This window comes from Haliotis cracherodii, unplaced genomic scaffold (genome assembly GCF_022045235.1).
Source record: "Haliotis cracherodii isolate W230 unplaced genomic scaffold, xgHalCrac1.p SCAF_17, whole genome shotgun sequence".
In the NCBI taxonomy this organism is placed as follows: Eukaryota; Metazoa; Mollusca; class Gastropoda; order Lepetellida; family Haliotidae; genus Haliotis; species Haliotis cracherodii.
Window position 1 is genome coordinate 8549160 of NW_027266272.1, and position 18006 is coordinate 8567165.

Genomic DNA, 18006 nt, shown 5'->3' on the forward strand with positions numbered 1-18006 from the left:
TGTTTCTACAGGGTCACACAAATGCTGATGATGTAAAAAAAACTTCAAGTCGCCCTTTACGGCAGGCATGGGTTGCTGAAGACCCAGAAGTTGCTTGATCAAGTTTACAAATTTCAAGGCACCAGTAAAGCTTTCAAAATATTTTATGTCTGGAGGACATTTCCAAATTTGACACATCAATGACAAAAAATTTGTCCGATGCAATTCCCTATTTTGGCTTGCACCATACGTTCATGTGTTTTTCAGCTGAACAATTGACAGGCCTTTTCAGGTGTTTGTGACGGGTGCCACCGTTGGCGCAAGATACGCCCACCTTTTCGCGAATACCAGTATCAGTCAATCAATCAAATTTATTTCGAAATTCAGGCCCATAGTACAGTTGTAAGATAAATTATATTTTAGGAGTGTTACATCCTTGGCGATCTAATCTGAAATAATTTACATAATTATAATGCGTAGTACATTAATATCACAGGAGTTAAATATATTTGCAAACGTAATAATACCTTTATAATTTTTCTGTAATGAGTTAAATAAAACTCTTTTTAAGTGACTGTATTTCTTACATACAAAAAAGACATGGTATTCATCCTCTAATAATTAAATTTTCGTTGTGTTCATTGAAATTCCTGCATTCTGATGAGCTGAATTGGTCACGTGTTATTGCATTCATTTCCCAATGAATGTAAAAAATTAAGCCACGCCCACCGAGGCGCACTTCTTTTATTACTGCGTAATGTCGGGGAATCCCAATATTACAGTCGAGGGAATTCCCTTTCTGCTCACGTGTATCGTCATGCACAGGACATTTAGCGACTTTCATGCATATTCATTGTCCACTTTGAAACCGAAGGCCGAGAATGAATGAAACAGCAAACGTGCAGGCTCGCTCGCTTGTTTTTTTCCCGCTCGCCTCGGTTCAATTTTCATGTCTTCGGGGGTTTCATTTCTAAATAGCATTTTTCCAACTGTGTTTTACCGTAATCAGGGAAGTAATGTTTGAATCTGGCGGTAACTGACCATTTTATTTGAAACAGCCGCCTTCTCCCGGACATATATTTCTTCCAGTTCGTTACAGTCTGACTGTTGCAGTTCTTTATGCCTCTTGCCTTAACTGACGGGTCCAATGAACATTGTTTTGATCCTACTCTCCGATGATTGGCTACTGACTGTGTAGGCGTGTCAAGTTACGTGCATAAATTAAACGATCACCTGATTCATGTCACGCCACAGTTTGTATTCATACACCTTGAATGTTTATCAATCTCGTCATTTTTGTCTGTTTTGATATATATATACAACTGTTTTTGGTTAAACTATTGTTGATAAAACATGTTTTACGTTGTCGCATTTAATTATAAGCATTGACTGTGTATTTTTTCGGTTCACTGAGGTACGAATAAAAAAACGATGTGCAAACTTTTGTAAGAATTCCCTACGCAGACTCATACAGTTTGCACATCGGTTTTCGATTCATTCCTCAATGAACCGAAAACATACACAGTCAAACCTTAAATAAATGAACGTCACATCCCTTACATACAGCTTCCGTATGAGGTCTATTTCACAATGACCTTTCACGAATAAAGTTGACTCGAAAGTTGTGAAGATTGTGATAGTTGAAATTAACACATTGCTCCAACTAATCGTTTGTCTCGGAGTACATTTACTCTCGGGTTGCAGAAGAAATTTCATATGAGCAAAATGCACTGTAAAGGCAGACGACGCCATACTCTGGTACCATGATTGCAGGTGAGGTGAAATGGGGTTGAACGTCGCGTCCAAGATTTTTGCACTTATATAGCCACGTGCATGCAAGTGTGAGTGTGTGTGGCTGCTTGTACTAGTCCGGACTGATGCCGATTTATAGTGCTAGCCCACCGAGATACCATGCCGCAGTCTAACATAAATACCCCCAACTTAGACACAGTATACTGACCCCGAGCCGACCAGTCCTTCTTCTAGCCCCTTATTGCCGGACCGGGGTAGAATAGGTCGTCAGCAACCCATGCTTGTCGTAAAGGGTGACTATGCTTGTCGTAATTATAAAAGGCGACTTACGGGATCGGGTGGTCAGGCTCGCTGACTTGGGTGATACATGTCATTGATCCCGCGCGGATCGATGCTGATGATATTAATCACTGGATTGTCTGGTCCAGACTCGATTATTTACAGACCGCCGTCACATAGTTGGAATATTGCTGAGTGCGGCATTAAACAACAAACCAACAAACCAACCTTAACGCCGAGCGCCAGACAGGGTAACAACAAGCACCATCTTTAAACGTCTTTTGGTATGAAGCGGCCGGGGATCGAACCCGCACCTTCTGCTGTCCGGGCGGCCACGGATGCGGTCTGCCATGATTGGAAATGATATTTCTTAAGCTTCTTCACAATGCAGACAAAAACATGTTCTCATCACCAACACCATTATTTGATAAAAAAACATTGTATCGTACAATCGATACAACAAAGAATACACGCCACAATGAAACCACTGGAAGAAAGAAATGAGTTTGCAAATAGTTCATCTTAGTCAGTATAAACTTATGTTTATAAGAGTCATTGCCCTGTCTATGTGTTGTTCTGTCAAACCCTTGACATTCGTTGCCACAGTTCGTTTCGTTTATGTTCCTTTGACGTTCAGTGGCACGTAGTACAGTTGTATTACGATGTTTTCAATCTGATAACGCTATCTGAAGATTAGATAACTGAAGTATGTCTGTGCTTGTTTAGGGAGATGAGAGTCTTACTCTTTCACCCTCTCCACTCGCTTCCATTACTTTCAGAGTACTTTCTTAATGACCCTGATGCTGTGCTAGAGGAGCATTGATGTTTGCAGTCTTTATTCCCAAAGGAAACCTTAACTTGAATATATGCGTTGACGTTTTGTATTGTATTGACCATATACAGAAATGAGTTAAGATGACTGTGACAAAAGCCATGGAACAAAATGAAACGGTATTTGAAGGAATGTACAATAAAAAAAACGTTCTTCTGTGACGACCCACTTCCTGGATGGAGGGAATTTTTACTTTGATGAGTGTAAATTGTCAAGCAGAACGTCCCTGAAGATACGTATAGGTAAAGGAAGACCGATTTGTTTGTTTGTTGTTTATAGACGTACCCCGCAATAGTCGGCGGTCTGTAAATAATTGCGTCTGGACCTGACAATCCAGTGATTGACATCATGAGCATCTCAATTAATCGTTTTGTTTATGGAACATGAAAATAATGTCGAATTCATCTCTTACGTCTCTTTTTTCACAAGTATTTAGGAGTAATATGCTATCGTTCACCACCTTCCTGTTTCGATAGTAAAATAGTAGTTTCATCCGAATGTCAATTAATTTCATCGACTGTTTTTCAGAGATAAACTATAAAGTTCTAGAGATACATTGTAGCATCTCTAATACATTTCATGTGTCCTCTTCGGATGAGTAGTTCTTGACTGAAATATGTTAGACTTAAAAAGAGTCTTAACTTACGTAATGTTTTTAGATGGTTGGCTGATTCATTGAAAATAGTTTCAGCAAATTCTGTCTCTTTGTGATGAAAAATGCCATGGTAGCATCCATCGATAATTGCGAACTATTTAAATAGTGGCCCAGAAACGAATTCTATTTGTTTTCTATTTTTAGGTGATCCCATGAGTGCGTTGGATTGTACTTAGGAGTTGTCTTTCAGATTCCACAAAAATCATATAGTTTTTTCATAGTACAGCAAACTATTAACGAAATCGTAAACGTATTCTTTCTAGACATTGTATATTTACAAATCCTCAAATTTCACCACCGTACATGAAAAAAGGTAGAACTATATATTCAAACAAATTGAACACTAAGACACTCCAGTGACGAGTTATGGCGCCGTCATTGTCTGAAGACGTAAAATCATCAATTATGTTGAGTGATAGTAAATATGATTTTAAAATGTAAGGCCAAATTTATTTACCTGTAAACATTTCGAGAGAGCGAAGTCCGACCTGGAATTTTAATTGTCACCAAAGAACAAAATATTGGTTTTAGATACATTGTAATTGATACACCACGTATTACAATATCAATCAATTTTGCGAAAAATGTTTTTTCGTGGGGTTAAGAGAAATTAAGAGAAATATTATATGAACAGCATTTATATATGGGTCACGACTGCCTCTAGATTGAATGATGTCATGTGATAGTCACGTGAAGTTGTGAAACTAGTTCTAATATGAATTCCTTCCTTGCTGGTCGGGGGCGGTGGGGTAGCCTAGTGGGTAAAGCGTTCGCTCGTCACGCCGAAAACCCGGGTTCGGTTCCCGACATTGCTACACTATGTGAAGCCCATTTCTGGTGTCCCGCGCCGTGATATTGATGGAATATTGCTAAAAGCGGCGTAAAGCCATACTCACTCACTGGCCGAGATCATCTATGGGATCGGGTTTATGGTTTAAATAGGAAGGTGTGTGTTTGTGTGTGTGCATGCGTGTGTGCGTGTACGTGTGTGTGTGGCTGCATGTACTAGTCCGAACTAATGCCGATTTTATAGTGCAAACACATTGATTTATCATGCCGCAGTTTCACATGGATACCCCACTCAGACACACAACACTTGACTCCTAGCTGGCCAGTCTTTGATGCCGAGTGCCAGGAAAGGTAACAACATATTTTAACGTCTTCTGCTACGACCCCTTCGACCTTTCTCTCTCCAGGCCGACGCTCAATCCACAACAGCAGTACAACTTTGGTCGATTTATTCAAATTGCTTATCCAGCTAAATATTAGGTTTTAAAATGAGACCAATGGAACGTTAACAATAGAACCAAAATATATATTTCTAGGTTGCGGAAGTATTGAGAGAATAGCTATAATGACTTTAGATCATATTTACATCATTTAGATTTGTATGAAAATGGCGGGCTTGGTTCAGTGTGTGGGATATCGAGCTCCACAATGGCAGCTTGAGCTGATCACATTTTTACATTAGCGACATTCGGTGGATTGTTTAAGGTGGATTGTATGTAATGACATATTACAATTGTGACTGCACTTCTCCGAATATATGGCAAAAGGGTTCTTATTTTTTCAGCTACTCGACTGAATATTTACTAGGGGCATTAAATGAAATATTGAGAGTCGTTTCTAAAGCAGCCATTTTAAAAACAACATTCCTGGTTAATCATTTGTGAAACATATTGATAACCCCATTCAAGTCTATTCGTGGTAGTTTATCAGTCATGTTGAACAGCCACTTCATAACTAGTATTCATCCTTTTTCTGAGCTGATTTGCCATTTATCAACAATATTGAAAACCCTCTTCGTTTGTCAGTCAAATGGAAAACCCTATTAATTGCAAAACCCTATTCGTTGTCAAATTTCAGTCACATGGAAAAACCTATTCTTTCCATTTGTCAGCCATATTGAAACATATTGAAAAAACCCGTTTGGTTGCCATTCATCAGCCATATTGAAGACCCCATTCTTTGAACATAGTCCACGATACTGAAAGGCTCCTGTGTTGCCAGTAGTTACTTCCTTTTCATGTTCAGGGGAGATAAGTGTCAGAGGCCTTGCATCTAAAGATACAGCTTTTTAAAATTATTTTTTATTATTTTCAAGATGATTTATTTAAAGCCATTATCAAAGGAGTACTGTCAAATGCTATCTGTTCCGACGAGACATACACGACTTGAACAGGAACTTGCCTTTCCTGAAGCATATTCAAATTTATTTATATACCCGAGATACCACTGGCTTGAGATCAGAGCAGGCTTTGCTCTACTGTTTCTTCTATACTTCAAACACAAATTGCTGCGTACACGCCCTGCATGTGACAAAGCTAAATTAATTTATAAAACTTCTATTCAAATAGGTTTTTTTTGGTGGTATATATTATATTCTTTTAGGTTAGTCCATCTATTTTCTGAATTAATTTTTCAACCCCGAGCACTGGTGGAAATTGACGTTTCAGGTGAGGTTCTAATTAAATCAATACTTGAGCCATTGATTCCTTTACTTCAGATGGATAATGTTATGTTTGGGTTTATTCAATGTCATACAAATGGAAGCAACAAAATAAATGACATTGTTTCATAATTGATGTGGCTCGAATCTGTCAGTAATCCCTACATTTACATAAGGTTACGTGACATCCGGGTAACCTTGTCTTAATGCAGTGATAACACTCTGTATTCATAGGCACTGTGATAACTGCACTATTATACACATCCTCCGTTATCCAGTGTATTATATATCTATTCAGCCATATATACTCAGCTACAAAAAAAACCCACACATGTTGGTTTATATATGAAGAATTACTCATATTCAAGAGATATTAGATTGGTTCGACGCTCAAAGGAACATCTGGTATGTTGTGTGAACCGATTCCCATGAACACATCATATGTGACTTCATAAATCCATGTATCGAGATGCACCATTTGTCTTGTACAGGATTAGCGTGTAAAGTTTTGAAATCACGTCCAGCATGATGTGATAGGACTAAAGTCACTTTGTGTTAACACTTGACTGATTCATAGTTTCGTCATTAATTGGTGCACAAGAGAAAAATCTCTTCTTGCATACATAATTCTCTATATGTTTCTATGGTGCGTGTTTCCTTTAGCGGTGAGTGTATATACAAGTCTGTTTTTACAGGTTGATATATACAACAACCGCTATTTGCCCCAAAGTACTTAGCTTTACCCCAGCTAGGCTAAGGACCTCTTTCGTCGATGATGATGTTGGTGATCTAACGAGCGCTCCCGGGGGACGCAATTTCGCACTTCTCTTCGTCTCTGGGGCCCATGTTCCCGAGGCAAAAGAGTTAACTGACTATAAAAATCCAGTTTCCACCCATGCCGAACCAGGCTGGAATTTCTTTGCTCGATCGTAGCGCCACCAGTGGTTATTTCGAGTTGTGTCCCTTCTATGCCTCTCCTCTAGACCAATCAAATTCCACCTCTTGTATCACTTGCATTTGCTTCAAACAAAATGGCGGCGCGCAGTCAAGACGATCTGATGAATAATCAAGATCTATATGGTGACAAAACGGGTCTTACATCGCTAAGTACATCAAATCACGTGAGCACCTTGATCAAAAACATGAAAAGATTTAGAAGATATCTGTTGACGCCGAGTTGGCGGTGCACATGCTTTGCAAATCCTGCAATCGTCCAAAATCTGCACGACAATTGACGACCCGCTTTTCGATTTCCTTACGCGATTTTGATTGGACTATGCATAGACTCGTTAGTCCAGCGAAAATACAACTCCATAATATCAGCCTAGCTCGGCAAGTGTGGAAACTGGACTTTTAAAGTCAGTTAACTTTCTTGCCTCGAGCAGATGCTGGAGCCAGGCTTACATAGCCAAGGTCACCTGCCACAGATTGAGTCATAAATATAAACAACAGTAGTTAAAGAGAGGTGACATTGTTGCACAACTCGTTCAGGGTTTCTAACAGTACATGTAAACCTGGCGGCCAAATGAAACTTCACTGCTTTTAAAATGACCTTGTAAAAGATTACAAACACAAGTTTAAACTAATCCATGCAAGATGCATCGTCCAAACACAACAATGCTCAATGCAGAAAGTGATACACGTCCACGGCAAAAAGTGAAAAACACGTGCCGTCTGCCGTCTTCATTTTCTATATGTCTGTCCTGATTTCTAGCCAGTTCCCCATGCTGTTTAGCTCAAACTGTAGTAGCTTTGAGTAGAATGCGATCACATGTGATCCATTCATATGGTTTTCAACACTATTTTGCCATTTACACCCCAAGGAATCTCTTCCGGCAGAAAATCGTTGCTAATGCTATAAATCATTGATTCGTTATTCACGAACGTACTCAGCAACAAAGGTCATTTTCCGAGAGAATACAGGATAAAAAAAATAATTATACTACCGTATGGTATCCTGACGGAGCCTTTTCAGCTTGACAGTGTTTTTGTCTGTTTACATCTACGCTGGCTTCACCATTACCTGGTTCACGAGAGATCCCGGGTAGAACAGGTCTTCAGGAAGCCATGCTTGCCGTAAAAGGCGACTATGCTTGTCATAAGAGGCTACTAACGGGATCGGGTGGTCAGGCTCGCTGACTTGGTTGATGCATGTCATCGTATCCCAATTGCGTAGATCGATGCTCATGATGGCAATCACTTGATTGTCTGGTCCAGACTCGATTATTTACAGACCGCCATCATATAGCTGGAATATTGCTGAGTGTGGCGTTAAACAACAAATAAACAAACAAATTAACAAACCTGGTTCATGATTGTTTACATATATGACGGCAATACCGTTACTCGTTTTATAGTTCTTTACATATACAGCATGGTTTTACCGTTCCTTGTTTTATAGTTCTTTACATATACAGCATGGTTTTACCGTTACTTGTTTTACAGTTCTTTACATATACAGCATGGTTTTACCTTACTTGTTGTATCGTTCTTTACATATACAGCATGGTTTTACCGTTACTTGTTTTATAGTTCTTTACATATACAGCATGGTTTACCGTTACTTGTTTTATGGTTCTTTACATATACAGCATGGTTTTACCTTACTTGTTAAATCGTTCTTTACATATACAGCATGGTTTTACCTTACTTGTTTTATAGTTCTTTACATATACAGCATGGTTTACCGTTACTTGTTTTATAGTTCTTTACATATACAGCATGGTTTACCGTTACTTGTTTTATAGTTCTTTACATATACAGCATGGTTTTACCGTTACTTGTTTTATGGTTCTTTACATATACAGCATGGTTTTACCGTTACTTGTTTTATAGCTCTTTACATATACAGCATGGTTTTACCGTTACTTGTTTTATAGTTCTTTACATATACAGCATGGTTTTACCGTTACTTGTTTTATAGTTCTTTACATATACAGCATGGTTTACCGTTACTTGTTTTATAGTTCTTTACATATACAGCATGGTTTACCGTTACTTGTTTTATGGTTCTTTACATATACAGCATGGTTTTACCGTTACTCGTTTTATAGTTTTTTACATATACAGCATGGTTTACCGTTACTTGTTTTATGGTTCTTTACATATACAGCATGGTTTTACCGTTACTTCTTGTATCGTTCTTTACGTATACAGCATGGTTTTACCTTACTTGTTTTATGGTTCTTTACATATACAGCATGGTTTACCGTTCCTTGTTTTATAGTTCTTTACATATACAGCATGGTTTACCGTTCCTTGTTTTATAGTTCTTTACATATACAGCATGGTTTTACCTTACTTGTTGTATGGTTCTTTACATATACAGCATGGTTTTACCGTTACTTGTATCGTTCTTTACATATACAGCATGGTTTACCGTTACTTGTTTTATAGTTCTTTACATATACAGCATGGTTTTACCGTTACTTGTTGTATCGTTCTTTACATATACAGCATGGTTTTACCGTTACTTGTTTTATAGTTCTTTACATATACAGCATGGTTTTACCGTTACTTGTTGTATCGTTCTTTACATATACAGCATGGTTTACCGTTACTTGTTTTATAGTTCTTTACATATACAGCATGGTTTACCGTTACTTGTTTTATAGTTCTTTACATATACAGCATGGTTTACCGTTACTTGTTTTATAGTTCTTTACATATACAGCATGGTTTACCGTTACTTGTTTTATAGTTCTTTACATATACAGCATGGTTTACCGTTACTTGTTTTATAGTTCTTTACATATACAGCATGGTTTACCGTTACTTGTTTTATAGTTCTTTACAAATACAGCATGGTTTACCGTTACTTGTTTTATAGTTCTTTACATATACAGCATGGTTTTACCTTACTTGTTTTATAGTTCTTTACATATACAGCATGGTTTACCGTTACTTGTTTTATAGTTCTTTACATATACAGCATGGTTTACCGTTACTTGTTTTATAGTTCTTTACATATACAGCATGGTTTACCGTTACTTGTTTTATGGTTCTTTACATATACAGCATGGTTTTACCTTACTTTTTTTATGGTTCTTTACATATACAGCATGGTTTACCGTTACTTGTTTTATAGTTCTTTACATATACAGCATGGTTTTACCTTACTTGTATGGTTCTTTACATATACAGCATGGTTATACCGTTACTTGTTTTATAGTTCTTTACATATACAGCATGGTTTTACCTTACTTGTTGTATAGTTCTTTACGTATACAGCATGGTTATACCGTTACTTGTTTTACTTAGTTGCAGATTCATCGAACGATGTTACCTGTCTCATCCGACAATCTAACCTGTCGGCAATTACACCAACAACGTCCACTTCAACCACGCCGCCACCGACTACGCAAACCACAACCCCCGCGCCTACATACCTGCAATATAAGTCGGACACTCTGACTTGGGAGGGGGCGAGAGGTGCATGTCAAACGGAGGGTGGGGACCTGGCCATGCTCGATACCCCCCAGAAAATACAGACTGTGAAGAACACAGTGACAGGTGATGATATTCAGAGGTTTAGAGAATAAAAGGAAATACGTATTAACTTCATTGACTGAATGCTCAGAGTGAGTGAGTGAGTATGGTTTTACGCCGTTTTTATATTCCAATATTCCAGCAATATCATGGCGGGGGACATCAGAAATGGGCTTCACACATTGTACCCATGTCGGGAATCGAACCCGGGTCTTCGGCGTGACGAGCGAACGCTTTAACCACTAGGATACCCGACCGCCCCGAATACTCAGAGAATAACAAACGCGTTACAAGCAGAATAACATATTATCAGTCTTGAGTGAATACTCTGAGAATAAAGCCAATATTATTACATGTAAGTATTATCTGTCTTGAGTGAAGTGCTTCCGAACAACCAATGAGCTTCCAAGAATTATGTATTAGAATAAGTGAATACTCCGAGAATAACAAACGTAGTACGCGAAAGTAATTATTATCTGTCTTGAGAGAATACTCCGAGAATAGAAAACGTTATACGCGGAATTAATTATTATCTGTCTTGAGAGAATACTCCGAGAATAACAAACGTTATACGCGGAATTAAGTATTATCTGTCTTGAGTGAATACTCTGAGAATAACAAATGTTATACGCAGAATTAGGTATTATCTGTCTTGAGACAATACTCCGAGAATAACAAACGTTATACGCGGAATTAGGTATTATCTGTATTGAGTGAATACTCTAAGAATAACAAACGTTATACGCGGAATTAAGTATTATCTGTATTGAGTGAATACTCTGAGAATAACAAACGTTATACGCGGAATTAAGTATTATCTGTATTGAGTGAATACTCTAAGAATAACAAACGTTATACGCGGAATTAAGTATTATCTGTCTTGAGAGAATACTCTGAGAATAACAAACGTTATACGCGGAATTAAGTATTATCTGTATTGAGTGAATACTCTGAGAATAACAAACGTTATACGCAAAATTAAGTATTATCTGTCTTGAGTGAATACTCTGAGAATAAAAAACGTTATACGCGGAATTAAGTATTATCTGTCTTGAGAGAATACTCTGAGAATAACAAACGTTATACGCGGAATTAAGTATTATCTGTCTTGAGTGAATACTCTGAGAATAGCAAACGTTATACGCGGAATTAAGTATTATCTGTCTTGAGTGAATGCTCTGAGAATAAGAAACGTACGCGGAAGTAAGTATTATCTGTCTTGAGAGAATACTCTGAGAATAACAAACGCTTAAAGCGGAATGAAGTATTATCTGTCTTCAGTGAATATTTTGAGAATATCAAACATACGCGGGATCGTCAAAATATCAGAAATATCACCTATTATTCAGTCGGCAACTAAAACCTATAATTTCGAGACTCGATCTGATTATTTTATCAATTGTCATTTTGATAAAGAAAAAGAACTCAAGGGAAAACACATCGACCCTACAAGGACAATTAACTGAAGTCAGCCTCTTGCTTTTATTACTTGACGTTCAGATGTTGTGGACAATGGGGTTTTCCATGTTGATTGTTTTCAACAATGCCCAGACTCGCCAGCACATCTTTATAATGCAAACGCATATCTATAGTAAATAAAATAAATGTACTTCCAGTTTCGCAGCTTTCCAGGCCCTGGTTTACAAACGGATGAAAGGCGTCGGAACCAGGTTTAAGTAGCTACAGTGATCTGATCAAACACAAATTGCCGTTGCCTCATTGGAAATATGCATGAGACATGCTGTTGTTACGAGACGTACAATGGGTACACATGCAGTTCTTTTGAATCCCAAATGTTCCATAAAATGAGAATATTGATTATAATTCCCCACGCACTGAAAACGCGTCCATGGAGGCTTATTTTCGTGGTGATTAGCGACCGATTCGTTCAGCATCAATGGCGTCATTCAGCTGAAAATGAAGATGGTCCCAAAAGCGTTTTGGCATAAAACATCAACATTTATTTACAATTAATGACGCAGAAGCATAGCACAAGAAAGACGATAAATACGTGACACATTTGTATCGATAAAAGCTTTATAGTTTGTAACGACATTTCAGAGTTGTTTCCTGTCAGTTCAGTTCAGTTTTATTTCTCTGAAAAACCACCAACGGTGGTACAAGAGTATATATATATATATATGTACAACATATAATATACAATGCAGATCAAGATGGTAACAGGCCTAAAATAAAAAAATAAAAAAATAAATAAAAATTAAGCAAGTATAATAATAATAATAATAATAATAATAATAATAATAATAATAATAATAATAATAATAATCAAAAGAAATAAAATTAGACACCTTAACGCAATAATGAGTTTAAATGTACGATGAATCTTGACAGATGTTTCAAAGTGGATATATTTTTAGGTGATAACGTTTTACGCAATTTACACATATTTGGCCAGATATAACAATTCTGTGGGATGTAAATAGGACGTTGTTGGAGAAGTGCTTCACACCTAAAAAGATAGTGAAATTCGTCTCCAACAGCAGATGAATTGCATAGTGTGCAGACACGGTCTTCTCTCAGTAACCCTCTCCATCGGCCGGTTTCAATGGGCAAATGATGATTAGATGTGCGAAATTGTAAAATTGGCAAGTAGATAGTTTTGGGAAGTAATAGAAATTTTTCGAATTTTGGTAATTCTTATAAATGTTGGTAGTATAAACTTTTTGAACTTGATAAGATACATTCTCGCCACTGTTGAATAAATTGGTCTTTAAGAGTTCTCTCGACCTTTGAAACCAGCCATGAAGTAGAGCAAATAGACGGGTTTATGAATATTTCTGACAGTCCGACATCATTTAGTATTTGTTTTACTGTAGCTATCCACTTAAACGATTTTGTGTTTGAATCATAGTCTTTTATCAAATAGTTATATAAAATATTAGATGACTTTGTGGGTCCGTTATAATTCGTTAGTTTATGCCAGAAGGAAATCATCCGTTTAAATACTTTAATTTTGAGGGGTTCCCTGCCAAGTTGAGGGGTTCTCAGACCAGTTACTATTTTTAAAAATTTCAATTGCATTTTCTCTATCATTTCTAAATTTTCAAAACCCCATATTTCGGAGCAGTAGAGAAGGAGTGACACTACCATCACGTCAAACGCCTTCAATAAACAATCTAATGGTAGGTTAACATTTCGTGCTCTTTTTATTAGGCAGTACATTGCTTTTGTCGCGTTTGCTCTTAATGATTTCATACAAAACACAAGTTGTCTATTTCTGTGAAGATTTATACCTAAATATGTATAATTATCAACAATCTCCAGTATCTTTCCCCCAAAATGAAATATTGATTTGGTTGATTTGGCTGGACCCCCTCCAAAGATTATTATTTTTGTTTTTGAGATATTTACGTTTAGCTTCCATTGTAAGCAATATTGGTTAAAGGAATCTAACGATTTTTGCAATCCAGATTGGGTATCGCTAAATATGACTGTATCGTCTGCGTGGAGTAATACTAAAATATGTAACCAAACTGGGATGCCATTTCCTGATATACAATCAAATGAGATCCCTTGGCGTCCTTGTTTTGTAAGATACGATTCAAGATCATTTAAAAATATTGAAAACAGTAGTGGTGATAGATTTTCGCCCTGTCTAACACCTGATTGACAAGGGAAGTACTCTGATTCTGCATTATTTGATTGTACCATTGATTTAATATTACTGTACATATTTTTAACTAAAGTTAGGAATCGGCCCTCAATTCCACTGTTTTGCATTTTAGACCACAATCCTACTCTCCAGACAGTATCAAATGCTTTTGTAAAATCTATTCACGCACAATAAAGTGGGGTTTTTTTTACAGTTTCAACATATGCATCAACGAATGGATAACGAATATATTATCAGCAGTTTGAAATTGTTTCCTAAATCCCGACTGTGCCGGAGTTAGGATATTATTGGCATCTAGAAATTTTGTCAGTCGTTCGTTGAGAATACTGGTGAATAGTTTTCCGAAACAGCTTAATATCGTAATGGGTCTATACGAGTTTGGATCAGATGGGTCGCCTTTGTTTTTGAAGATAGGTTTTATAATTCCCGAGAGCCACGTTTCAGGGATTACACCGCATGAGAGTACAAGATTGAAAAATTCCGATTATAGTGGGACAAGTACTCCAATGCTATCTATTACATGATCATTCTCGATAAAATCTAGCCCAGAAGCCTTATTTCTTTTAAGTTTCCTTGCAGCCTTTATAATTTCTTCAGTCGTTATATCATCGTTTAAGATTTTACAATCATATTCCAGTGTTGCAGTTGCACATCTTTCTAATTCAGAGTCATCAATTTTGTTTTCATTTACGTTTTTATAAAAATTATAGAAGGAATTTATATCAGGAGCTTTCGGATTTGTTTCTTTCTTACATCCTGTTAGGATCTGCCATAATTCTTTAGGCGAATGGTGAAGATTTTGGCGAGAAGTGCTTCGTGCACAGTCGTCATCAGGTTAGTTATCAGTTTAACATTTATATTCTTTATGTCTACATCTGATTTATCAAGCTTGTAATGTTTAGGTTTATTTGTTAGCGGCATTTGTATTGATGCACGGTAGGCCTTTACATGGATTACTGACAGGAGGTTTGACTGCGCTAAGTGTAAAGGTGAGAGGGCAGTGCACGTCTGAGTAGAGGGGTGAGTAGTCAATTATATTAAAATCAGCAAAGAGAGGAAGGCACATTTGCGATACGATAACATAGTCGATAACACTTTTATCGGTCTCCTACCATTAGTAAGACAGCCCAATTGTGAGACACCTTAAAACAACAAGGTCATACCTGGTTGCACATGTTAATCAGGTAATTAACCCCTATCATGAAAATGGACTTGTCTTATTATAGACAAAAGAAATGACTCAAGATGTTTGATACCCTCTTTTACTTTATTTAATTCAACATTTTAATTCATCCATCCCTTAAAATCCATTAAAATCCAGTTAATGTCCACCTGGAATGTCTCTGGGTTGAATGGTTGGTTCAGTAGTTGTTGGATGTGGACCTTCAACTGAGCAAAGAGGCGTTGGTAAGTTGTAGTCCGACGATCAGGCATCAATGCGTAGACTAGGGGATAGGTAATGCTTCCTTTCCTACTAGCTCCTAACTAAGTTATTTCCTGAGTATATTCAAACAGAATTACTGGCCTACTCTTATTAATTAATGCGCTAATCATGGGCTGTGACCATTGTTAAGTGGGTAGACTGGCTGTGTTAGCTAATTAATCCCACCTACTCCACTGTCTTACAATGGGTGTCTCACTAATGGGATGTCTTACTAATGGGATGTAACCCTTCAACTCGCTCGCGAAGGTCGTATGCGACTTGAAAGTGAATATGTCTACAGTGTACAAGTAACTTTTAACTGTATCATATAAACTCATGATAAGCAATTATTTTCGTTCCTAATTCGAATGAGCACATTCTGAGGCTAAATCTGCAAAAGTACAGATATTTCTTTGTACAATGCAAATGATACAAACGTAGCGGCTGATAATAGAGACAATGATTTAATAATCTGCTGCATATCAAGTGTTCTCGTTCAATCTATAGTACACATTGAAGTGATTGTAAATTTTCAAGGAGTACTAAAATGTTGTGGTATTATGAATGTATTTAGAATATGAATAGCGAAAAACAGTCACCATATCGGATGTACATGTATAACTTGTCTTCCAACACCACGCTTGTGCCGAGGCCCATGGTCTTAAAACTATTCGGTCCCATAAAAGGAGCAAATAGTTTCGCAGATACTACTTGCTATGGTTCACTCCAAATTGTCAGACGACCTAATCATCAATCAGACCAGTCAAGTGTGACCAGCGTACCTGCCTGGTTTTACCTCCTAATTACTGAGCTGCCCAATACTGTCATACTGCGGGCAGAGTAAGCGGCCTCGTTGAGTGATACAGACTAACCAGATTATGATTGTGTTTGTAAGTTGCGTTTAATCTGTGTCGGGTTGCAGTTGTTTTATTAGTCAAGACTAGGGGTAGTTTTTTTCAATGAAACCTTTTAGCCGTTGAGTTTGTTTTGCATTCATTTCATCAAATACATTGTTAGGTAGAATAATAACACGTTATATGGATTAAACATCTCCCTAATCTGAGTATAATCTCACATGTACTCTAAGTACCGTGCTAATATTATTACTTTGCGGGTACACTGAGTATAATTTTCGAGTTGGCAGTGTATGCTGTCTGAATGATTTTACACAAATCCCTGCATACAATGGACCCGTGAAGATCTTCAACAACCCATTCTTGGCGTAAAGGGCGACAGCGCTTGTCGTAAGAGGCGACTAACGGGATCGGGTGGTCAGGTTCGCTGATCACTGATCACTGATCGATGCACATGACGTCAATCACTGGATTGTCTGGTCCAGACTTGATTATTTACAGACCGCCGTCATACAGCTGAAATATTGCTTAGTGTGGCGTTATACAACTAACAAACAAACAAAACTTTGAGGAATTCACAACAATCACTATGACGAGGTATGCATATCTTGCAATCAACCTGAATCCAGTTACTGGAATGTCAAACCCGGGCTTAGTTAAAACAAGAATTGCAGTTAGATCCGCTATATGCTGTAGATCTCCTGTAGTCAAGAGATGCAATAGCGAGGCAGAATTATGTCAATTTATGAGGGACAGACAGCTACTCGAACATATATAAACATAGCAGCCAAAGATAAAAATGAAATGATATCATGTACGAAAATAGAAATCATGTGAACACAAAAAGAGAAAGTGTATGTGTACTAAAACTTGCAATAGATATGCGTACCCTATGTACACACATGAGACCCATTCGACAGTCTACAACACACGAATAACTGTCAAACAAGTTTTGGTACCCCTTCTGTTCAGGCAAGTTATTTAGTTCGATAATTTTGTATTAAAATCCTTTTCAATTTTTTTCACCATTTCCCTATTCCATGCATGTTTATGTTGCTACATCCAAGTATTGTAAAACACTTTCATGTTTCTCCTTCCTAATCTAACGTTATAACATTTCAGGTCATTACCATTATCTAATACACAAGAGATGATACCAAGACATATTTTATTCGGTTTTATGGTCTATGCGGTCTTACAATTGATTTTATTAGTCTTTAAATCTTATGTCTAGTAAATATTTTAACAAACAGGGCTGTTAGCTGATATAAGGAATGTAACATCCAGTTGAGGACTGAATACGACGTACGTTAGTCTGGTAACGACGTTTCTACAATTAATATTTTGAATAAGCCGTTAATACGCCAGTTGTGACAGGGATGATGGTATGGTAGCTGTAGCAGACATATTGACAGCCGCTGTTACGTGAGTCACTAGGTTACTAGTACGGCATTGGCCTTGTTGATTTTTACTATACTTTGAGGATTTCTGTGGCCAGTGGCGGACGTAATTCAAACTCCTTCCACACTGACATCGCACCAAATATATTTGTGTACCGATTACATAACTCTTACTGACAGGGTGGGGTGGTAGTTCACTGGAAACGGGCGACACTGTAAATTGAGCGGCTCCTTTGATATCGCCTCACAACATACTTGTAA

General features: G+C 37.4%; 1 protein-coding gene across 1 annotated transcript in view; it reads left to right on the forward strand.

Moving 5' to 3' along the window:
• The window catches only part of LOC139464324 (macrophage mannose receptor 1-like), a 40928-nt gene that overhangs the window by 10998 nt on the left and 11924 nt on the right, over window positions 1-18006 (forward strand). Inside the window, exon 2 of the mRNA XM_071245846.1 lies at window positions 10207-10458. Coding sequence (XP_071101947.1) covers window positions 10207-10458 — 252 coding nt within the window. The remainder of the gene's footprint in view (window positions 1-10206; window positions 10459-18006) is intronic.